This window comes from Notolepis coatsorum (assembly GCF_963971535.1).
Source record: "Notolepis coatsorum genome assembly, chromosome: 6".
Taxonomy (NCBI): domain Eukaryota; kingdom Metazoa; phylum Chordata; class Actinopteri; order Aulopiformes; family Paralepididae; genus Notolepis; species Notolepis coatsorum.
Window position 1 is genome coordinate 110,352,529 of NC_140170.1, and position 15,488 is coordinate 110,368,016.

Sequence of the window (15,488 nt, forward strand, 5' to 3'; positions counted from 1 at the left end):
CCAAGGATGTTTTGAAATATTTTAATTATTTTATAGGAGATGCATCGATACCATTACTGGTATATCAGGCTGATGCCAGGCTAAAAGGAACACTAAAAACCCGATACCATGAGCCACGTGTCAGAAGTCAAAGCCGAGCCACTTGATTTCCTGCATTTCATGGCACAAACGGCAGGACAGAAGAGCTCTCTGGAGAAAGATGGGTTCCATCTCAACCATTTTTGTCCACCTATCGCAAACTAATGGCTCAGGTCTCGACTGTTTCAAAAAAGAAAGGTACTCAGAATGAGACTGTAGCGGTCTCAGTGACAAAGCGAAATGAGGAGTGTGTGTGTGTGTGTGTGTGTGTGTGTGTGTGTGTGTGTGTGTGTGAGAGAGAGGGGTGGGGGCCTAGGTGCGTGTGTACCGTTGTTATATTTGAGGAAGATGGCGATGGTGAGGGGGCAGATCTTGTTCTCCGCGCTGGTGGTGAAGGCGGGGTCGACGGTGCAGACAATGCACAGGGTCTCCATGACCAGCGTGAGCACCTCGGAGCTGAACTGGCCCGCCAGCTGCACCAGGCCCTCCAGCACGCTGGGCAGGAAGGGCTGCAGGACGTGGGTGCTCTCCGACAGCTTCAGCTGGTCACAGTACCTGGGAGGAGGGATGCAGGTCCGTATAGGGATTTAGGAAAAAGTGATCGCCGGATAACAAGGCAGGGATAATAATGGGAGGAAATGGAGGGATTAGGAATTTCTCCCATTAGAATTGAAACAGGAGTGTTGAGTCACAAAGCAGTAGAAAAGCCCATTCAGGGGTGCGTTGCTCATGGGACGGGGTTGCACGGCGAGCAACCGGCTCTGTGAACAGAAGCACGCGCATGCACGGATGTGCACGCGCATAGGAAAGCGCTGCACTCGACTGATGCGCCAAACTCGCTAAGTACCCACCTGGCTACTTTGCATAACAATAGCGCAGGTCGTCAGGTGTGTTCAAATACGTTCTCAGATACATTCACACAAAACTTGTGAATGAAATGTGTAACATTCCATTCGTAGAGGCAATTAGGCATTGGCTTTAGTCTGTGCACACGCGAGGGAACATTTACGCGCATGAGCGGGTGCGCGTGTGGCTTCATTAAAACACAGTGCAACCAGCTGAAATCACCAACACACTCCTGCTCCCATTACCCATTGTTATCATGACTGTGATAGTAGTATTGATACCCCAAGACAGTTCATTACTATGAGCCACTAGTGATGATTTGACCCGATTTTAAAAACTACCATCCGATTTAAAACATAGGCTAAAGCTAGACACAAAAATAGAGATTTCTTGTTATATCCTGAAATAAGGTCCCAGAAATAAAACTATATACCAGGGCTGACCTTCGAATTTTCTTTTGGAATTCGAAGCTTTGGGGCCGAGATTCGATTTTAATTCGAAGCTTCGAGATACTTTTTTATATATATATATATATATATATATATTTTTTTTTTTAATGTTGTGGGACTTGTACAGCACTTTGTTCAACTTTGTCAGTGCTGTAAAGTTTAAACCTTTTTAAATCTTAGACAAACAAAACACTTTGCTTTCATGAAATATTGTAAGCCGTCATTTAAGGCTTTATAAAAGCAGCAGAATCAACACAAATCTGTCAGTGCCGAGTCCGACCTCATCTTAAATAACAAACAGCATTGCTTGTTGTAGTTAACAAAGAGAGGCAGAGTTGATTTTGCAACAACAACAAAAAAACGTAATAATTTTATTTTCATATTAGAATCCCATGCCCATCGAATGACACTTCGAAGTATTTAAGACAGCCCTACTATATACTATACAAAGTATCATCTAAAGAGGTTCTGCAATTGGTGTGTTTATCTCTAGGGTAAAACCACACCAAACCATCACAGAAATAGAACACACATCCAATTTTTGCTCCAAAACAGCTCAGCACAGCCTACTCACCCCCAGATGGCCCTGACGGCAGAGATGCGGACGGAGGGCGATTGGCTTTCGTGGAGGCCGCTGACGGTCGCCTGGAGGAACTGCTGGATGAGCTCAGGAGACATGGCCGCCGTGAAGCGACTGGCCGCCCACAGAGCCCTGCCCAGCAGGAACGGAGACGCGGCTGAGAGGACATAAGCAGAGAGACGGACGGCTGAGGCAGGGGAAATGAAGACGGAGACATTATGGGACAGGGAAGCGGAGGGGAGTGGGGGTGGCCTGGTGGTTACAGAGACTGTCTCATAGCAAGGCATCGAGTCTCTACCTGTTCCAGAGGGGCTGCAGATGAATGGCCCTGAACTCTGACCCCTCAGTTACCATGCCTTTGAGAAATCCTCTTCAAAGTCCTTCTATATACCGGTAGTTCAGTATGCTATCAAACTGTTAGGAAGCTGTTCAAAGGACTAAAGGACTTGTTTTTCAGATGCATTTGTTTAAGTCCTCCATTAACATCCACTAGCACTGCTAACGAATGCCAACATTAACTACCTAAGTAAGGTATCTCAAAAACCAAAAGCAAAAGCTTTTTGGGCTGGACTGACAGGATTCCCAGGTTGCAACAAGTCAGAGGGGCTTGTTAATGGGTGGAGGATCCCTTTATAGGCCTCTTAAAAATGGGTGGAAGATCCCTTTAAAAACTTTAAAAGTATCAGGTGTGGGACTGACCTGCCAGGTTGAGGTCAGCCAGGATAACGTTGGCGAGGAAGCCGTGCATGTCGAACTGGATACGGCCATTGTTCACGTTCTCTGTGATGATGGTCTTGACTGAGCCCAGGGCCAGCATGCAGGCCTCGTGGACCTTCCACCTGGTAACATGGAAAGGAGAGGGGAGGAAAAACACAAGTTTCAGATTAATCCTTGCACACTGGCTGTGACACAAGTGAGTCAGTCAGACATTCGCTCGCGACAAAAAAGGAACCGGCTCCAAGAGTCCAGAAGTTTAAGGCCAGCGCCTCTCCATAAAACAGGAACACGTCCCCAAGGACTTCAAAATTGCGAGAGTAACACCTCTGCACAAAAAGGGCAGCAAATTAGACCCAGGCAACTACCGCCCTGTTTCTATCCTTACCTCCATCTCGAAAGTCATGGAAAAAAATTTATACGAACAGGTCGAAAAGTACCTTGTGGAAAAAAAATCTAATCTACGAATTCCAATCTGGCTTCAGAACATCCCACTCCACTGACCCATGCCTTCTCTATTTAAACGACCACATCAAACAAGAGGTGGACGCGGGCAAATACTGCGGCATGGTCATGCTGGACCTACAAAAGGCCTTCGACACTGTCAATCACACCATTCTGATTGACAAGCTAAAAGCAATTGGTTTTGATAGTCTATCAGTGAGCTGGATGCAATCCTACCTGGAGGGGAGAGAACAGATGGTGTGGGTAAACGGTACCCTATCGTATTATGTATCTCTGTTATATGTCAGTTAGTAAGTAGGTGTGTAAACCTACCCACGTTGTATTGTTTTGTTTTGTTTTTTGTTATTGTTTTGTTGTTTATATTCTGTTCGTATCTGTGTTCAGGCTCCCTCCAAAAGCTTTAAATAGCTTCTTGGGAGACCTGGCACATGCACACAATTTGCGACATTGTTATCACATGAGGATACTCACATGTAAATGTATCGTGTGTGTGTGTGAATAAATTCATTCATTCATCCCCCCCCTCACAGTAAGCTGTGGTGTTCCACAAGGAAGCATAATAGGACCGCTACTGTTCCTAATTTATGCAAATGACATGTCGTCAGCTTGTGACTGCAACTTGTTCCTGTTTGCGGACGACTCAGCCCTGCTGGTCTCTGACAAGAACAAGTTACAGGTTGAAAAAACCCTCAGCTCGGAACTAGGCAAAATCTGCATATGGCTCGCTGATAACAAACTATCATTACACATGGGCAAAACAGAGTATATTCTCTTCGGTTCAAATAACAAACTCAGCAAGACCGATGGCTTCTCAGTTACAGTGGGTGACAATATTGTCACAAGGAAAGATGAAATTACCTACCTGGGTTCCATCCTAGAGGCAAATCTTTCCTGTGACAAAATGCCACATCAATGTGGAACGCCCTACACACACACACACACACACACACACACACACACACACACACACACACACACACACACACACACACACACACACACACACACACACACACACACACACACACACACACACACACACACACACACACACACACACACACACACACACACACACACACACACACACACACACACACACACACACACACACACACACACACACACACACACAACGCCCTACCCAAAGCTGTAAAGGAATGTGAATCACTACCCACTTTCAAAACCACTCTCAAAGAACACCTACGGGAGGCTGCAATTCGAAACTGGCCCCTGTAAATGTCCTAACCCAACCCCCTCCAATGTACAGTAAATGACCAAGTATGGTTGTCAATATTCCAATGTACAGTTGTACAGTGCGTGTCCCCCACCCACCCCCCCACCCCCCCACCTCCAATGTACAGTCCCCCCCCCCACCTACCCAACCTCCTCCAATGTACAGTTTCTACGTCAAATGTATATACTCTTTTCTGGACTCTTTTTGTATCACAAACAGTACTGTATTTGCAAATCTGGTATGTCAAAAATGTATAGATGTAGCAGTACTGTCTATCTGTATGTCGTGTATGTCATATATGTTATGATGAATTGAAAATGGGGGACCCTGATGTAAACAAGACGAAAGTCGCTCTGGTCTGCATCCCCTTAACAATTGTATGTATTGAGCTGTACTGTACCCATTCTGCAATCTGTTAATACAGTTTTAAATCAAGTCTCACAGACAACTATACATGTCATTTAGTTGCAGTTACGGGTTGCAGATTATGTAATTTTTAAGTTACAATCAAGTTGTATACTATGCCATTCTGATTCTGAACCCAAGTTTCATGTAAAAGTTGCTTGTGAAACTTCAGCCTAAGATAGACCTGTGAGTGTGTGTATATGAGAGAGAGAGCGAGAGAGCGTGTGTCTTGACCAGTGGTGCGTTATTGAAATCAACTGGGATTGCACGCACCTAATGGCGCCACGTGCATGCGCGCTCCTGGCGCGTGCGCGCGCTCCCGCGAATGCGCATTTAATGTCCCCTTGCTTGAGCACAGACTACAGACAGTGCCTAATTGCCTCTACGAATGGAATGTAACACATGTCATTCACAACAAGTTAGGTGTGAATGTATCCGAGAACGTATTTAACACACCTGACGACCGGCGCTATTGATATGCAAATAGCGAGTACTTATTCTGGGGTTGCACGTAGTGCACCCCCGTCCCATGAAGAACGCATGCCTGGTCTTGACTGAGCTCAGGGCTCACAAGGCCTAATGATTTTCCATCCTGTAACAGGAGAAGGTGTGTGTGCTGGGACTGCCCCTTCTTAGTTGATTCATCCGTCCATTTGGGGTCAGTCAAGACCTTTAGTTAATTAGCTGTTTTCTATGCTTTTTTTCCTATGTTATTTCCTGAAAAATTATAAGCATACAGATGTAGCCTTTAGGATGGTCTGCACTGCCGGGTGGTTTTTGGTGTATGCCGTATTAACAGTATCAACCAGATGGCAAGATACAACGTCAGGAGAGCAGTAATAGAGGCAAAACGGCGTTACAGGGATAAAGTTGAACTTCAGTTTGAACAGGCTGACTCTAGAGGCATGTGGCAGGGCCTCAGAACAATGACAGACTACAAAGGAACCCCCCTCAAACTGAACAGTGACATCTCCTTAGCAAATGATCTCAACTCCTTCTATGCGAGGTTTGAGGCTGTGAATAACAACACCAGCCTACAAACCACGGCAATGGGGGGGGGGGGGTCTGCTGATGGAGACTCAGTGTTCAGGGTAACAGAGCATGAGGTGAGACGGATCTTTAAAAAAGTGGATATCAGGAAGGCAGCAGGACCGGACGGCATCCCCGGCCGCGTCCTAAAAGTCTGTGCCGACCAACTGGCCCCGGTATTCACTGACATCTTCAACCTGTCCTTGGAACAGGCCGTCATCCCCACCTGTCTGAAGAAGTCCACCATCATCCCTGTACCCAAAAAATCTACGCCCGATTGCCTCAACGACTACCGCCCTGTAGCCCTCACCTCCATAGCCATGAAGTGCTTTGAGAAGCTAGTGAAGGGCTACATCTGTTCCTCCCTCCCCATCAACCTGGACCCTCTGCAATTTGCATATCGCCCCAACAGGTCCACGGAGGACGCCATAGCCCATGTGCTGCACACAGCAGCATCACATCTGGACAAGAGGAAGGGGAACTATGTGAGAATGCTGTTCATCGACTACAGCTCAGCATTCAATACCATAGTCCCCTCCAAACTCATAGCCAAGCTCAGGGACCTGGGCTTGAACTATGACCTGTGCCAGTGGGTCCTGGACTTCCTGACGGGCAGACCCCAGGTGGTAAGAGCCGGCAACTGCACCTCCTCATCCATCACGCTCAACATAGGGGCCCCCCAGGGCTGTGTTCTGAGCCCCCTCCTCTACTCCCTGTACACACATGACTGCGTAGCACAGCGGAACAACAACACCATCATCAAATTTGCTGATGACACAGTAGTGGTGGGCCTGATCTCTGCCAACGACGAAAGGGCCTACCTGGAAGAGGTAGAGAACCTGTCACAGTGGTGTCAGGAGAACTGCCTCTCCCTGAACGTCAGCAAAACAAAAGAGATGATTGTGGACTTCAGGAGGTCGGGGGTCAAGGACTACAGCCCCCTCAGCATCGACGGGGCACCAGTTGAGAGAGTGAACAGTTTCAAGTACCTCGGAGCCCACATATCCGAGGACTTGACATGGACCACACACATTGACAGTGTTGTGAAGAAGGCACGACAACGCCTCTACTTCCTCAGGCGCCTAAGGAAGTTCCAAGTCAGTCAGAAGATCCTTAGGAACTTCTACTCATGTACAATAGAGAGCATCCTGACCGGCAACATCACCTCCTGGTTTGGGAATAGCACTGCACAAGACCGTAGCAGACTACAAAGAGTGACACGTTCAGCCGAACGCACAATTAGAGGGGGGCTTCCCACCCTCCAGAACATTTACAACAAGCGGTGCAAGGGGAAGGCTAAGAGAATTATTAAGGACTCGAGCCACCCGAACAACTGCCTCTTTGAACTGCTGCCGTCAGGCAAGCGATACCGGAGTCTTATGGCGAGCACAGAAAGACTCAGAAGGAGCTTCTATCCCCAGGCCATCAGGCTGCTAAACGAACAATAATCGCTAAACGAACAATACTATGCAACAACCATCAAATGCACACAGCACACACACCCACACGCACACACACACTCACTCAAACAAACAACACACTGCAGCACCCACTCTCCACACTTTAGATCACACAAACACACTTACACTTTATATTTATTGATAAAGGATTTGCACTACAACTCGTACACCTACTGTGAATTGTACCTAAACTGCACCTCGTCCATTTATGCCTTGCACTATATAGTATTGTATATTAGTACACTGCACAGTATTGTATATTGTATGGTAACTACGTCTACGAACATTGTACATATGTCTAAACTGAACACTGTGACCTCTTTTTTTTCTTCTAATTTTTACTATGTTTTTATTTCATACTTATCTTGTCATGCACAGTCTCTGGAGCGCAACAGTAAGAAGCATTTTGTACAAAAGTATTCTGTACTTCTGTATGACAACTATTAAAGAAACTTGAAACTTGAACTAGGGGCACTCGGGGTGCACCAGGTTACTTTAGTTACTTTTAGTTAGGTAAATAACCTCTCAAGCACTCATTGCTTTTTTCACACACGTTTGTCTGTTACTCAATAGGCAGTGTTCTGAAATAAATCCATTCATCAGTATAGTGCCCGAATTTCTCAGTTCTCCCGCTTGATATAATTAATCAAAATGTCCAATCTAACGAATTCCATTTGCTCATAATAGCCCAAAGCTGAATAACAGTACACAGAACAATTATGTTCCATGATTTTATTAAAACTTATAACACAAACCGCCTATAAATGGTTATTGTGCTGCGAGCCCCTTTAGTATGCAGCGCGAAGCAGATCGAGTCAGTTTTCTCACGTTGTATATTACAATAAAGCAGGTTGAATACAAAAAAATTGTGTAGCCCAGGCCTCCAGATCTATTCATCTTACATTCATGTTTTAACCTCTTAAAATTCTGACGGAGGACCCCACGTCACTGCACATTTACAGCAGTCTGTCGGCATCACGCAATTGCTTGTATTTGCATTTAAATTCAACATTCCAGAAGTTGCAGTTACGGGTTGCAGATTATGTAATTTTTAAGTTACAATCAAGTTGTATACTATGCCATTCTGATTCTGAACCCAAGTTTCATGTAAAAGTTGCTTGTGAAACTTCAGCCTAAGATAGACCTGTGAGTGTGTGTATATGAGAGAGAGAGCGAGAGAGCGTGTGTCTTGACCAGTGGTGCGTTATTGAAATCAACTGGGATTGCACGCACCTAATGGCGCCACGTGCATGCGCGCTCCTGGCGCGTGCGCGCGCTCCCGCGAATGCGCATTTAATGTCCCCTTGCTTGAGCACAGACTACAGACAGTGCCTAATTGCCTCTACGAATGGAATGTAACACATGTCATTCACAACAAGTTAGGTGTGAATGTATCCGAGAACGTATTTAACACACCTGACGACCGGCGCTATTGATATGCAAATAGCGAGTACTTATTCTGGGGTTGCACGTAGTGCACCCCCGTCCCATGAAGAACGCATGCCTGGTCTTGACTGAGCTCAGGGCTCACAAGGCCTAATGATTTTCCATCCTGTAACAGGAGAAGGTGTGTGTGCTGGGACTGCCCCTTCTTAGTTGATTCATCCGTCCATTTGGGGTCAGTCAAGACCTTTAGTTAATTAGCTGTTTTCTATGCTTTTTTTCCTATGTTATTTCCTGAAAAATTATAAGCATACAGATGTAGCCTTTAGGATGGTCTGCACTGCCGGGTGGTTTTTGGTGTATGCCGTATTAACAGTATCAACCAGATGGCAAGATACAACGTCAGGAGAGCAGTAATAGAGGCAAAACGGCGTTACAGGGATAAAGTTGAACTTCAGTTTGAACAGGCTGACTCTAGAGGCATGTGGCAGGGCCTCAGAACAATGACAGACTACAAAGGAACCCCCCTCAAACTGAACAGTGACATCTCCTTAGCAAATGATCTCAACTCCTTCTATGCGAGGTTTGAGGCTGTGAATAACAACACCAGCCTACAAACCACGGCAATGGGGGGGGGGGGGGTCTGCTGATGGAGACTCAGTGTTCAGGGTAACAGAGCATGAGGTGAGACGGATCTTTAAAAAAGTGGATATCAGGAAGGCAGCAGGACCGGACGGCATCCCCGGCCGCGTCCTAAAAGTCTGTGCCGACCAACTGGCCCCGGTATTCACTGACATCTTCAACCTGTCCTTGGAACAGGCCGTCATCCCCACCTGTCTGAAGAAGTCCACCATCATCCCTGTACCCAAAAAATCTACGCCCGATTGCCTCAACGACTACCGCCCTGTAGCCCTCACCTCCATAGCCATGAAGTGCTTTGAGAAGCTAGTGAAGGGCTACATCTGTTCCTCCCTCCCCATCAACCTGGACCCTCTGCAATTTGCATATCGCCCCAACAGGTCCACGGAGGACGCCATAGCCCATGTGCTGCACACAGCAGCATCACATCTGGACAAGAGGAAGGGGAACTATGTGAGAATGCTGTTCATCGACTACAGCTCAGCATTCAATACCATAGTCCCCTCCAAACTCATAGCCAAGCTCAGGGACCTGGGCTTGAACTATGACCTGTGCCAGTGGGTCCTGGACTTCCTGACGGGCAGACCCCAGGTGGTAAGAGCCGGCAACTGCACCTCCTCATCCATCACGCTCAACATAGGGGCCCCCCAGGGCTGTGTTCTGAGCCCCCTCCTCTACTCCCTGTACACACATGACTGCGTAGCACAGCGGAACAACAACACCATCATCAAATTTGCTGATGACACAGTAGTGGTGGGCCTGATCTCTGCCAACGACGAAAGGGCCTACCTGGAAGAGGTAGAGAACCTGTCACAGTGGTGTCAGGAGAACTGCCTCTCCCTGAACGTCAGCAAAACAAAAGAGATGATTGTGGACTTCAGGAGGTCGGGGGTCAAGGACTACAGCCCCCTCAGCATCGACGGGGCACCAGTTGAGAGAGTGAACAGTTTCAAGTACCTCGGAGCCCACATATCCGAGGACTTGACATGGACCACACACATTGACAGTGTTGTGAAGAAGGCACGACAACGCCTCTACTTCCTCAGGCGCCTAAGGAAGTTCCAAGTCAGTCAGAAGATCCTTAGGAACTTCTACTCATGTACAATAGAGAGCATCCTGACCGGCAACATCACCTCCTGGTTTGGGAATAGCACTGCACAAGACCGTAGCAGACTACAAAGAGTGACACGTTCAGCCGAACGCACAATTAGAGGGGGGCTTCCCACCCTCCAGAACATTTACAACAAGCGGTGCAAGGGGAAGGCTAAGAGAATTATTAAGGACTCGAGCCACCCGAACAACTGCCTCTTTGAACTGCTGCCGTCAGGCAAGCGATACCGGAGTCTTATGGCGAGCACAGAAAGACTCAGAAGGAGCTTCTATCCCCAGGCCATCAGGCTGCTAAACGAACAATAATCGCTAAACGAACAATACTATGCAACAACCATCAAATGCACACAGCACACACACCCACACGCACACACACACTCACTCAAACAAACAACACACTGCAGCACCCACTCTCCACACTTTAGATCACACAAACACACTTACACTTTATATTTATTGATAAAGGATTTGCACTACAACTCGTACACCTACTGTGAATTGTACCTAAACTGCACCTCGTCCATTTATGCCTTGCACTATATAGTATTGTATATTAGTACACTGCACAGTATTGTATATTGTATGGTAACTACGTCTACGAACATTGTACATATGTCTAAACTGAACACTGTGACCTCTTTTTTTTCTTCTAATTTTTACTATGTTTTTATTTCATACTTATCTTGTCATGCACAGTCTCTGGAGCGCAACAGTAAGAAGCATTTTGTACAAAAGTATTCTGTACTTCTGTATGACAACTATTAAAGAAACTTGAAACTTGAACTAGGGGCACTCGGGGTGCACCAGGTTACTTTAGTTACTTTTAGTTAGGTAAATAACCTCTCAAGCACTCATTGCTTTTTTCACACACGTTTGTCTGTTACTCAATAGGCAGTGTTCTGAAATAAATCCATTCATCAGTATAGTGCCCGAATTTCTCAGTTCTCCCGCTTGATATAATTAATCAAAATGTCCAATCTAACGAATTCCATTTGCTCATAATAGCCCAAAGCTGAATAACAGTACACAGAACAATTATGTTCCATGATTTTATTAAAACTTATAACACAAACCGCCTATAAATGGTTATTGTGCTGCGAGCCCCTTTAGTATGCAGCGCGAAGCAGATCGAGTCAGTTTTCTCACGTTGTATATTACAATAAAGCAGGTTGAATACAAAAAAATTGTGTAGCCCAGGCCTCCAGATCTATTCATCTTACATTCATGTTTTAACCTCTTAAAATTCTGACGGAGGACCCCACGTCACTGCACATTTACAGCAGTCTGTCGGCATCACGCAATTGCTTGTATTTGCATTTAAATTCAACATTCCAGAAGGGGATGGGAGATCAAAACCTTGTAGGCTTTCAACCGTGCTACGTGCATGGCATGATGATTACGCAGCGTGAATTTCATATTAAATTCCATCGTTTATTAAGATGCAGCAGGGGACATTTACATGTCATTGAAGCAGTTCGTAAGAGGAACGAGACTACGATATAGTCCTCCCTGGATTCCTCAATGCATGGAGAGGTGCTCTAAAATTGTAGGCAATAGCATTTACATACAGAAACGCCCCGCCAGCTCCTTATAATGGTGTGGTGGCATTCCGAAGGGGGAGGACAGCTCAAACCTATAGCAACACCTTGGCAGTCAGGTGTGAAAAATAGCTTGCGTCTGTAAATAAACCTATTTCTGAAGCCTGCGGCTATCCCATCAACGCTGCAAATCAGGGTCAGTTCTGTCAGGCTTTGCGCCTCCTGGTGGCATATAACAGAGCAGCAATCAACCTCAAAATTAACCCCGTCTGCACCACGGTAGAATGGTAGACAGTTGTAATGGCTGTAACTGTATCTCTGGGAAGCAGTAGTAAAGTAGTCCTTCAACACGATTGCATGTTGGAAACAATTTTACAGATTTATTGATTAAATCAACTAAACAATTAGTAAACAAACTCCTACGACTATTAGTCCACTACAAAATAATTTGCACAATAATGTGTGTATTTGTGTTTGGGGAGTTTTTGGTACACACACAGGTAGTCGTGAAGGCAGCTTTATGTGTGTGTGTGTGTGTGTGTGTGTGTGTGTGTGCGTTCACCAGTGCTCGTTGCCACTGTTCCTGGCCTGGTCTGCCTCCTGTAGGTGTCTGGTGGCTGCTGCAGCCAACGCTGCTGCACTCTCATTCTGGAACTCTGTAGCCACGGCCTGCACACACACACACACACACAGGTCAAACTACAGGACATTTACTCTACCAGGGCCACCAGGAGAGCACATAACATAATTAAGGACAGTACACACCCCCAGCACACTCTTCAATCTCCACCAGGCAGGCAATACAGGAGTCTGAAAGCCAGAACTACGAGAGACTGACAAACAGTTTCTACCCACAGGCCATCAGGCTTGTGAATGCCAGCCCCCCCAATGCCAGCTCCCCCACCAGCTCTCATTGCTTTAGGCAATGGTGATTTTTCATTTTCATCATTTCAGCAGTAATGAACAGAACAAAGGGATTGAGCATTCTGATGATATTACCTGGAGGGCAATTCATTAGTACAAGACAACATTCCATCTGCTTCCGGCTTGTTACATGTTGCTACTCTATCAATAAATGGGTTAGTCTTCACCGTCTTTACCCTGTGTGCCCTGTGTCGGAGAGCCCTATAAAAAAAAAGGGGGCGTGTTCCTCCAGCAGTGTGGGAGAGAAGAAGGAAAAGGGGCGTGTTCCTCCAGCAGTGTGGGAGAGAAGGAAAAGGGGCGTGTTCCTCCAGCAGTGTGTGAGAGAAGAAGGAAAAGGGGCGTGTTCCTCCAGCAGTGTGTGAGAGAGGAAGGAAAAGGGGCGTGTTCCTCCAGCAGTGTGTGAGAGAAGAAGGAAAAGGGGCGTGTTCCTCCAGCAGTGTGGGAAAGATGGAAAAGGGGCGTGTTCCTCCAGCAGTGTGTGAGATGGAAAAGGGGTGTGTTCCTCCAGCAGTGTGGGAAAGATGGAAAAGGGGCGTGTTCCTCCAGCAGTGTGTGAGATGGAAAAGGGGTGTGTTCCTCCAGCAGTGTGGGAGAGAAGATGGAAAAGGGGCGTGTTCCTCCAGCAGTGTGTGAGAGAGGAAGGAAAAGGGGCGTGTTCCTCCAGCAGTGTGTGAGAGAAGAAGGAAAAGGGGCGTGTTCCTCCAGCAGTGTGGGAGAGAAGGAAAAGGGGCGTGTTCCTCCAGCAGTGTGGGAGAGAAGGAAAAGGGGCGTGTTCCTCCAGCAGTGTGGGAGAGAAGGAAAAGGTGCGTGTTCCTCCAGCAGTGGGAGAGAAGATGGAAAAGGGGCGTGTTCCTCCAACAGTGTGTGAGAGAAGAAGGAAAAGGGGCGTGTTCCTCCAGCAGTGGGAGAGAAGATGGAAAAGGGGCGTGTTCCTCCAGCAGTGTGTGAGAGAGGAAGGAAAAGGGGCGTGTTCCTCCAGCAGTGTGTGAGATGGAAAAGGGGTGTGTTCCTCCAGCAGTGTGGGAGAGAAGAAGGAAAAGGGGCGTGTTCCTCCAGCAGTGTGTGAGATGGAAAAGGGGCGTGTTCCTCCAGCAGTGTGTGAGAGAAGAAGGAAAAGGGGCGTGTTCCTCCAGCAGTGTGTGAGATGGAAAAGGGGTGTGTTCCTCCAGCAGTGTGTGAGAGAAGAAGGAAAAGGGGCGTGTTCCTCCAGCAGTGTGTGAGATGGAAAAGGGGCGTGTTCCTCCAGCAGTGTGTGAGATGGAAAAGGGGCGTGTTCCTCCAGCAGTGTGGGAGAGAAGAAGGAAAAGGGGCGTGTTCCTCCAGCAGTGTGTGAGATGGAAAAGGGGCGTGTTCCTCCAGCAGTGTGGGAGAGAAGAAGGAAAAGGGGCGTGTTCCTCCAGCAGTGTGAGAGAGAAGAAGGAAAAGGGGCGTGTTCCTCCAGCAGTGTGTGAGATGGAAAAGGGGCGTGTTCCTCCAGCAGTGTGGGAGAGAAGGAAAAGGGGCGTGTTCCTCCAGCAGTGTGTGAGATGGAAAAGGGGTGTGTTCCTCCAGCAGTGTGGGAGAGAAGATGGAAAAGGGGCGTGTTCCTCCAGCAGTGTGTGTGAGAAGATGGAAAAGGGGCGTGTTCCTCCAACAGTGTGTGAGATGGAAAAGGGGCGTGTTCCTCCAGCAGTGTGGGAGAGAAGATGGAAAAGGGGCGTGTTCCTCCAGCAGTGTGTGAGATGGAAAAGGGGCGTGTTCCTCCAGCAGTGTGGGAGAGAAGGAAAAGGGGCGTGTTCCTCCAGCAGTGTGTGAGATGGAAAAGGGGTGTGTTCCTCCAGCAGTGTGGGAGAAGATGGAAAAGGGGCGTGTTCCTCCAGCAGTGTGTGAGATGGAAAAGGGGCGTGTTCCTCCAGCAGTGTGGGCGAGAAGATGGAAAAGGGGCGTGTTCCTCCAGCAGTGTGTGAGAGAAGATGGAAAAGGGGCGTGTTCCTCCAGCAGTGTGTGAGAGAAGAAGGAAAAGGGGCGTGTTCCTCCAGCAGTGTGTGTGGGAGAGGATGGAAAAGGGGCGTGTGGTGCGGCTGGGTAGCGCAGTGGAGAATGCACTCTCCTACCACCGCAGAGACTCTGGGATCGAATCCAGCCGTCAGCGGTACCTCCGGCTTGGTCAGTTGTCCCTACTAACACAATTGGCAGTGTTGGCAGGTGGGAAGCCGGCGGGGTATGTGTCCTGGTCGTTGTAAACTGCGGTTCCTACTGGTTGGTCGGGGCGTCTGTTCAGCAGGGAGGGGAGCGGGGGGAAATAGAGTGAAGCTCTGCACGCGTTACGTTCCCCCAGTGAGAGTCCTCGCTGTCAGGTGAAAAGAAGCGGCTGGCTGACTCCACATGTATCGGAGGAGGCATGTGGTAGTTCTACACCCTCCCTAGGCCGACAGTGGGGCAATGCGCACAACGACCAGGAAGGGAATTGGCATAACGACTAAATTGGGATGAGAGCAAAAATACAGAAAAAGTGAGAACAAAAAAATAATTTGAAAAAAAGGAAATGGGGCGTGTTCCTCCAGCCGTGTGTTTGAGGGAAAAGGGGCGTGTTCCTCCAACAGTGTTAGAGGATGGAAAAGGGGCGTGTTCCTCCAGCAGTGTGGGAGAGGA

General features: G+C 47.6%; 1 protein-coding gene across 2 annotated transcripts in view; it reads right to left on the reverse strand.

Moving 5' to 3' along the window:
- Positions 1-15,488, reverse strand: part of ipo9 (importin 9) — a 66,230-nt gene that overhangs the window by 10,613 nt on the left and 40,129 nt on the right. For both annotated transcript variants that reach the window (XM_084316412.1, XM_084316413.1), the window contains 4 exons: positions 12,496-12,602; positions 2,653-2,792; positions 1,948-2,110; positions 407-633 (listed from right to left, as the gene is read on the reverse strand). In XM_084316412.1, the coding sequence (XP_084172538.1) occupies positions 407-633; positions 1,948-2,110; positions 2,653-2,792; positions 12,496-12,602 (637 nt within the window). The remainder of the gene's footprint in view (positions 1-406; positions 634-1,947; positions 2,111-2,652; positions 2,793-12,495; positions 12,603-15,488) is intronic.